The sequence below is a fragment of the Hydra vulgaris genome, chromosome 03 (assembly GCF_038396675.1).
Source record: "Hydra vulgaris chromosome 03, alternate assembly HydraT2T_AEP".
Lineage (NCBI taxonomy): Eukaryota > Metazoa > Cnidaria > Hydrozoa > Anthoathecata > Hydridae > Hydra > Hydra vulgaris.
In genome coordinates, this window is record NC_088922.1 from 28,152,618 (window position 1) to 28,162,500 (window position 9,883).

Below are 9,883 nucleotides of genomic sequence, written 5' to 3' on the forward strand. Positions count from 1 at the left end.
TTAATATCAATTTACACGTTGCTAAAGAAAAAGAAGCGCATAATATTAGATTAGTGACAATTTTTGATCTTGTTTTGCATCTGACTCAATCTAGTTAAATCTAGTTAGCCTGGTTAAAACTCATTTAGAAAATTTTGTAAAAGATATTGTTATTTCAACTTGTGATGATGCACCTATGATGAATAAGCATGGTAGATTGAGCCCAGCAGTTTACCAGTTATGTTTCAAAGTGGTATACATCTAGCTGCTTACAACACTCTTTATAAAAAAAAAATATATTTGAATTGGAACATATGAATGTTAGTTTATATTGTGATGATAAAAATAATGCAACATAAAGAACAATAATGAAGTTGATGTTAATAGTGTAAGAAAAGATTGTTTTGAAGACGAAGATATTGCTAACGATGTTGGTCCATCAAAAGATGAATTTGAAAATACTTTAAATATTCAAAAAAATATATAAAGTATACGAATAATTGTCCATTTTTTTCAGATAATCAACAGTTAGAAAATATTCTTCTAAAGACAAGATCAACTTTCGGTGATGAGAAGGACATTATTTAGAGCTCAAACTAGACGTAAAAACTAGATGGAAATCATAAATTGATATGGTTGATTGTTTTATAAATGTTCGAAAAAATATTCTAAATCTTTTCTTGAGTTAAATAAAATGGATATGCTGGCAGAAGATTGACGAAAATTTGGAATAACTATTTGATGTTATTTTTTCAATCAAGCTATACCTTTAGATTCTGAGCGAGTATTTTCAATATCAGCTAATTTCTGTACCAAAATCAGATCACAATTCTTATTAATAACTGAGATAACTCAGTTATTAATAAAGATGATGATTTAAAATACTTCATCTTTATTAATAATTGAGATAACTCCTACAATGAAGTTTGTAAAATGCGAACTGCAAACTGCAAACTGGTAAAATGCGAACTTTTTTTTACCGGTTCGCAGACTTTTTGTCAAACACGTATAATAAAAAAGCACGGATATCATTTTAGCCACTGCTTTACATAAAGATAATCAAGAAATGGATATTTGCGATGCTGACGCTAAAGTTGTAGCATTGTCGTTAGAGCTATAAAAACTTTCAAAAATAGTCACAGCTGCTGATGACATAGTTATTGCATGACATGCAATAACTATGCTCGTTCTTTGGAAAATATAATTATTTGATATAATACTTTTACAAGAACAAAAACATTAGAGTATTAAAGATTTCTAGTCTAATATTGGAAGCATGAAAAGTAAGCTTTTTAATTTAGTAAAAAAATCCAAGAAACTTCGCGTTATTGAACAGTCTTTAAGTGATTATCGGAAAAATCAATCTAAGGTTGGTGAAAATTCAATAGAAATATTTAAAGAGTTGTATTGTGGAAGCAACAATGAAACCTTAACAAAGATTAGGTTAGGTCATTATTATATTTACCTTATGACAGAGACTCAACTAGAGTTTTTAAATTTGTGAGACTTTTATGAAATTGAACATTTATTGAACTTTTACTATAGAAATTTATTTAAACAAAATTTTTTTAATATACTACTAAATACGCAAAATACCTTGATATAGTGTGTAATGGACTTTAAGAGCCTAAAATAATGCCACCAACCAAAAGAGCAGTGTTTTTTCTTTCTAGGGGAACATCTCGGTTGAAAATATCAATGAAAATTTAGGTAGAAGATATTCGATGATTTAGTTAAACTTAAAATTTCTCAAGCATTTTTTTTGTTTTACTCAATTTATGCTGTTATGCTTAGTGCTGTATTGCATACATTAATATACTTTAATGCATTGACTCAAAGTAGCATATAACACAAGAAATGCAAGAGCAATGATTAGTTATATAAATTTTAAATATAACTTAAAAAGAAGGATTTACAACAGACATATTTCTGAATATATTTACAACAGACATATTTCTGAATATATTTACAACAGATTTCTGAATATATTTCTTTAAGTCATTAAGTTAAAAAAGCAAAAATGAAAACGCGATTTTTTCATTAAAAAAGAAGTTCTTTTTAAAATCTCCACTAAACATTTTATTTTTAAATGGCGCGTATACTTTTGCTAAGTAGTTTTTTTACTTCTTCCCATAGCTTCTTTTGGTATTTTGTTGTTTCTTAAGCGAAGTCTTCATTTAAGTAAGAGCCAGTTTCTCTAAGATGCTATTCTGTGTTATCTAGATTTTATCTATTGTTCTTGGTTTGTTGTGTTTGTGTTGACCGATACGATGAGCTCGTTCTATCACCACTTCACTTGATATTTTAGTTGTTTTTTAAAATGTACTTTTACCGTTTTTTCGCAATCGCTTCGCAATCGTTTAAACTTTTTCCAGGTGCTTCTTGTAGTCCATCTATTCGTTTGTTTTATTTATCGATTTTTCAAGTCTATCATTTTTTTAATTAACAAGTTGACTTCATTGTCATAGTATTCAAGGTTTTGTCTTCTTGAAAATGCTTTTTTTGTGTTCTTAAAGTTTTTTTGGAATTTCATTATTTTGATATTCTTCATTATTTTGATTTTACATGTATAAACTTTTTATTTTTTTCACCGCAATAGCAAAAAAAAGTTGTTAACATGCCTTGTAAATATTTGCTTACCACGCAAATATTTACAAGCGCTAACTAGAAATAAGATAAAAAAACCAAGAAAAGCTCTTTATTCCAACTTAAAGAAGAAATTGGAAAATTTTGTCCTGCTTTTATATGCCTCTGACGCCTTTTCTAGTTTAAAAGGTTTGATGAGAATACTCTCATATTTGGTTCTGGAATTCATCGGCTATACTAGGAGGTGAAAAGCTATATCAAACTTGTCATGAAATTAAGTTTTCCTCAGAGAAGATTACAGGCATCTTGTGGAATACTTTTTATTTTAAAATTCTGTTAGCCAAGCTATTTATTTTGCAGCCAATTTTATAAAAAAAAAAAAAATTTTTTAATCTTAAAATAAAATTCAAATTATTAAATATTAACTTTGGAATTTATAACTTTGAACTGAATTAAAAAAATCTTTAATTTTGATAATAATCCATGTTTGCAAAATCGTTTTGCAAAATCGAAAATTTTGTGTCTTTGTTAAGCGTAAATAAATCTGAATTAGTTTTAACTAGAAAACTGCGTCCCGCTGATATCACCGTTATTAGTATTGTTAATAAAGTTTGCAAATATATAAAAGAAATAAATTAGCAATCCCTAATAAAGTTCTTCCGAAGACATTACAAACACTTCTACGAATTCTTTTAATGATGTTTTTGAACCATGGAAACCGATTTCTTTAAATTCTAAGAAAGACTTGCTTACTTTCTTTCAACTATTCCAAACAATTGTCTTTTTCCATTTTCACTTTCAACATTCACTTGAAATAAAACGTCATACCAAACACAAAAAGTGACTAAACAACTACTTTTGTAAAGAAAATGGCTTTCGTCCAACATTTTGAATTGTTTGCACCGTGTAATGGATTGCACGGTGTGCAATGTATGTATCACCTAAATATAGACATATGATACATACTCATAGGAGTTTTTGGGGGTAAGGAGTTTACTTCCTTGCTCAAATTTAAGTTTAGAATGGTCATGACCAAATAGGTGGTCATTTTAGGGGTGGTCAAGGGTGGTAAAGGGATATCGCGATGGTTTTTCAATTAGACGGGACATATATTGTGTCTAAATATAGATAAAATAGGTCAAGAAATTCAAATATAGACATATTTGGTTTTTAGGAGTGGCCATGATTGCTCAGGTAGTCAAGGGTAGTCATGGAATATTTCGATGGATTTTCAATTAAAATGGACATGCTTTATTTATATATATAAATAATTAAAGTCAAGAAATTCAAATCTGAGCATAATTGGTCTTTAAGACTGGTAATATTTGCTCAGGGGTCATTTTAGGGGTGGTCAAGGGATATCTTGATGATTTTTTAATTAGATGGGACATGTTGTATGACTAAAAATATGTAAATTAAGGTCAAGGAATTTAAATCTGGGCATATTTGGTGTCTAGGACAGTGGTTATGACAAAAAAGGTGGTCATTTTAGGTGTGGTCATGGATTATCAAGTCAATATATTCTTTATTTTTATATATTTAATTCACTTAATTTTTTTGATGTTGTGAATATAAACATATTACCTTATTAATTATTAACTATTAACACAAAATTTTTTCCATAAAAAAAATCTAGGTTATGACCTACATCATACATTAGTACATCAATAGCTCCTGGCCTCAAGTATTCTGGAGTCTTTGACTTATCCCTGACTCTTTCCAATTCTGGATACCCTAGGATCGGAGCTGCAAAACATAAAATCATTGTTTGTCTAAGGAGAATTTCTTTGTGTAGTGATTCTTGTTGTGCTTGAATTCCTTGTTTGTTTCTCGGACTGGAATCTAATTGGAATGACTCTTATACTGACTACCTGATGACTGTGTGCCAATATCTTGGGTTCGGCTTAGAGCATATAGTACTAGTTGCACAAGCTAGAGTACAGTCATGCAGTCTCCAAGTTATAAAAAAGAATTTTTTTTTAAGCGTCCACCGCTTCATTGCAAGAGACAATACAGAGGGTAATGTAAAACCTATTTATCAGCTTATTATCAACACCTAAAATCTCTGCTGACGTTTCTTACAACCTAAAAAACCTCTTGACAGTATTGCCATCATTGGAGTTTCCAGATCCTTCTGACTTTGGAACATCAACGTTTACGCTATGCCACTTGAACTTGTTTGTTTTAGGCTTAAGTAATTCCTAATCTCCTTCCCTCGCCATCCACAGTTTAATATCTGGAAGATCTGCCACAACTCTATAAACCTTCTGCAAGTCATTCAGGTTGTAGCAGATTAGGCCGCAAATACTGCAACAAGTAGTTGCATCGGTCACTTCACTAAGAATGGTGGCAACTTTTCCACCAATCGCCTACAGCCACAAACTCCAAGAAAAAGTTATTACTCCCTACCACAACATATTTTTTCTCCTTTATATATTGAAATCTGATTGGCCTGCAATTAAGTGTGGGGAAAGGTTTTAGGTTGTTCAGACAACCTCTTTTATTTTTTGACTCCAGATCTGGAAAGGAAGGGACAAAGGTAAGTAAGAAACAAAAAATTTCCTACTGCTATGCTGGCTTAACATCTTTAAATACTATCTGATTATAAATAGACTGTCCAATTCAACCATTATACCCTACTTTAAAGATCGCATTATTGAGAAGCTTATGTAAATCAGCTGAGACATTAACTGAGATTCTTGCTGTGAGAGACTCTTGCTGTGATGGAAATCTAATATAGGCGCAGAATTTTAGTTTTCCCGGATGGGCCTTAAACTAATTGGTAAATGTTCAAAATCTATAATAAAAAATAACAAGCCTTTTCAACGAGCACAAAAATAAAATTTATTTTCTCAAATAGAATATGTTCATACGTATGGAGGCACGCATTATTAACTCGTAGATCAAATAATCAAGATCAAGAGTGCAGGCAATACGATGGCAATTTAAAATCACGATGGCATTTTAAAAGAGCAAGATGATTCAAGTGCTCTTGAGACATCAATAAATCTTTAGACTAAGAAGACAAGAAAACGAGCGCTCACACGTACAGGAGGTGACAGGCATATATAGTAAAGTCTTCACTAGCTTCGCAAACTTGGGAATCAGTGGACTTAATAAAGAAAGGACATCATCATGGTCTACAAGCTACTTAAAACTGGTTCAAAATTATTAGGTTTAATATTCTTGAATTTGGCATGATCCACAAATATATCGCAATGCATTTTTAGCCTTCTATAATCTTCAAATTCATTAATCTTTGTAAAAAAAAACCTCAACGAATCCTGCATCCAAGCACTAATCAATGATAAGTTTTTCTACATTTGCTGGTACAGCTAAAAGGTCTGTTGGATCAGGGAGAAAGCCTAAAACATCAAAAAAGGAAGATTGCTATATTCTTAATGCCGTCAAAAAAGATCGTAAAATCACATATTCTGAGATAAAAATACAATTGAACCTTACTAATATCTCAAAATGGACAATATCTCGTCGAATAAAAGTATCAGGTTTTTTTTTTGCTGGAAAGCAAATAAAAAAAACTTTTGTTTGTGGAATCAATCACAAAAAAAGATTAAAGTCGTGCATTGAGCACAAAGATTGGACATGTGAGCAATGGACTAAAGTTATTTGAAGCGAGTCTCCTTTTGTGTTGTTTCATAATAGTCGATCTCACTGCTGGAAATTAATTGGGGAAAAGTTCAACCCCCAAATATTCAAGGCAACCATTAAACATGACAAAAAGATTAATGTTTAGGGTTTGTTTTAGTGCGCACAAAGTTGGAAAGCTTTACCGGGTGGAGGTAAAATCTTAGACAAAATCTTAGTTTATCAATTTGGACCAAGTATAGAAGAACTTTTCCCTAATAATGACTACATCTTTCAACACGATGACGATCCCAAACATACAGCACGGTTGAATATAAGATATATCTGGAATTGAAATTGATATCAGTTATGACTTGGCCAGCACAGTCTCCTGATTTAAATCCAATAGAAAATCTTCGGTCTATATTGAATTGAAAATTGCAAGATCGTCGGGCAACAAATGAAGATGAACTGTTCCAAATTCTTCTTGCTGGTTGGAATGCTTTACCAAATAACGTATTAAAAAGACATGTAGATAGTATGCCTTCTAGATGCGCAGAAGTCATAAGAAACAAAGGATGGCCAGTTAAGTACCAATACAGCTAAAGCTTGAAAAATACTTTACAAATCCTAATTTCTTTTCATTACATGTAATGTACAATAATATTAAACACATTTCTTTAAAAAATTGTACTGAATTACTTTTATTATATGAGTTTAAGACATTTTTTAATGTTTTTTTTATCAAAAAACTGTGGCTTTTTTTTTTGCATCCCACTGTATATATATATATATATATATATATATATATATATATATATATATATATATATATATATATATATATATATATATATATATATATATACACACATATACATATATATACATACATATATATATATATATATATATATATATATATATATATATATATATATATATATATATATATATATATATATATATACATACTCCAAGAAAATAAAAAGAAGTTATTTAAACTAATTAAGACCTAACATACAACCTTCAATATTTTTTTCTTTGCTTTTTTTGTGGACAACATAATGCACTATGTGCAATCTTTCATATTCTTTAATTTTGGCACAAGCATCTCCATGTGTCAAAAGTATGCTTTTGGCCAGATACATTAGTATTTAATACTTCATTTGGCTGATTTATATCTGGTAATATAGGGTAATAAAACGATTTTTAAAAATTATAACATTTGAACTTTTTCTTTTTGACTTTTAATTTTATCTAAAGTAAAAAAAAAATGCTAAATTCTTACAATACATACTATGATATTGATAGAATTTACGCATGCGCATAGGAGATATTAAGATTTATGTGTTTTTGGACAAAAACGTAACTTTTGGAACATCGCTTCCTTTTTACTTTACAAAGAAAATAGTCGTATAAAAAAAAAGTTATTGTAAAAGTTCCAGTCACAATTGGTTTAATTTTTTTTTTTGAAGGCCCGCGAAAACCCCAAGAATTTTTTTTTGTAAATGAATACAACTTTTACAAGCTACCCAAGTGTTTCAAGGAGGCTCAGTATGAATACCTAGTTCATCCGGTTAGATAAACATAATCGCGATTTACGCATACTCCATACTGCAGTAATAAAGGACTTCACTACAAACAGTCAAAACCCTAACTTCACCGAAATTTGTAAAGCACTAATATTTTTGAAGAAATAATATGGATAGTTAATATATATATAAAGCACAAAATATAACTGATATAGAATGTATTTATTGCCAATTAAGCACAACGTATAACCGATTTAGAGAATATTTATTTTTAAATTACAAACTTTACATTGTCGTTGGATAATAAACCAAAAAATAAACAAAATAAAAATAAGAAAAATTAAAAAACAACTAGTTTCTATATATTACTACAAGTAACTTTTAATTCATATTGCTGTTTGTTGAACAATTGCGTACCTATTTAATTTAAACCGACCTAATTATTGAATATATTTTTTCTAATAAAAAACGACCGATAAGATTTAAAAAACGAAAACAGGAAAAATAAATACGTTTAAACTTCATTTATGTTCAAACTGATAATATGTAAAATCGAATCGTAAAAGCTAACGTATAAAGATAAAATAGCGACGTATAAAGTTAAAATAACGGCGTGAAACTCGACGTGAGAGTAAAATAACAGTAAAATATTTTAAATTTTTTGATTTTTTTAGTTGCTAACAAAAACCGCAAACCATGAAAAATACATTTTAAAAAGAATTTTATTTAGCAAATAAGAAAATTTGATTTTACTAAACATCAAAAAAAAAGGAAGAAAAAAAAAAGTTAAATAATAAAAAACTGTTGGAAATTCAAAATACACATAAAAATATTAAAAGCATCCACCTTTAAGTGCCAGCTGGCTGCATTTCCTTTTTTTTTCTTTAAATCAAAATACTTTTGGGGAAAAAGCAGCACAAAACGCTTTAATATTCAAATGGTTATTTTAAAAAACCTAACAGAGTTTTATTTTTTATATTTTTTCTAAAAGCATATAATTTTCTATATAAAAACAAAAACTAAACGCAACAAAAAAGGATATTAATTTTTCTTCTTTAAAGAGCCATCTTCATATTCACGGACATCATCAACACAATTACTTTTACCCAGTGCAATACGCATGATTAGTGCAACTATAAAGTGGAACCAGTAAACATTCAAAATAAAGAGCATAAAAAGCATGATGTTAAATGGGAAATAAAACGGACGAGTTGTACCAACAAAACCAGTATATAAGCTTGAAAAAAGAACCAGTTGTGGAAATACCCATAAACGAAAGTAGAACCTGTGATAATTTGTTAATGATTATTATTCTATTTATTTATCACTTTTTACAACAAAATAAATTTTTTCTTAAACAACAAAAAAAAACTAACCAAGCCCATGTAAAAATAAGAAACCCAATACTTGAAATGATTTCCAAAACATTTGATTGTTTTTTGCTGTTAAAACATATCACAAGTTTGGATCCTTCTAGAGCAATATCTGCAGGATCGTGCAAGTACATAACAATTAGACCAATACAATGGTACCTAAGGAATTAAGAATTAAACTAATACAAGGTTCCCACTATTAAAACTGAGGCTAAAAGTAAGGATTTTAAGAAGATTTAAGGAGATATTTTACTAATTTTTAAGGAGATTCGGTCACGAACAACAATTTTTTGAAAGAAAAAATAAGGAGAATTAAGGACAAAACGATTATATTAAACAGAATCTTAGTTTTTTCAATAAATTCCAAATATAGACAGAGAAATTATTATAAATTAATATATTACTTTATATATATATATATATATATATATATATATATATATATATATATATATATATATATATATATATATATATATATATATATAATATATATATATTATAAAAATATCGGTTTGCAAATTATTCTAGGATAGTTTTCAAACCTATATTTTTATTAAATATATCTTTTTGAATTTTTTTAATCATCTAGGGAATTTATATTTATACTGTATAAATTCCCTAGATGATTAAAAAAATTCAAAAAAATAAGGAGTAATTAAGGAGTGCATTCAAATTTTAACTATTTTAAATTTATATTTAAGATTAATTAATATTTAAGAGCATTTAGAAGGTTTTTATTTTTTAAGGATATTAAAGGTTTTTAAGGAGGAGTGGGAACCCTGTTATAATGCAAATACGTTTATAAATTATAAAAAGTTCGGT

The 9,883-nt window shown here is 28.6% G+C and overlaps 1 protein-coding gene across 1 annotated transcript in view; it reads right to left on the reverse strand.

Annotated features, from left to right (window-relative positions):
- Positions 1–7,933: 7,933 nt before the first annotated feature.
- LOC100215789 (ceramide synthase 1) overlaps positions 7,934–9,883 on the reverse strand; it is a 17,271-nt gene continuing 15,321 nt past the window's right edge. Inside the window, exons 5-6 of the mRNA XM_065792867.1 lie at positions 9,062–9,217; positions 7,934–8,970 (exon numbers count right to left, since the gene is read on the reverse strand). Coding sequence (XP_065648939.1) covers positions 8,727–8,970; positions 9,062–9,217 — 400 coding nt within the window. The 3' untranslated portion in view covers positions 7,934–8,726. The remainder of the gene's footprint in view (positions 8,971–9,061; positions 9,218–9,883) is intronic.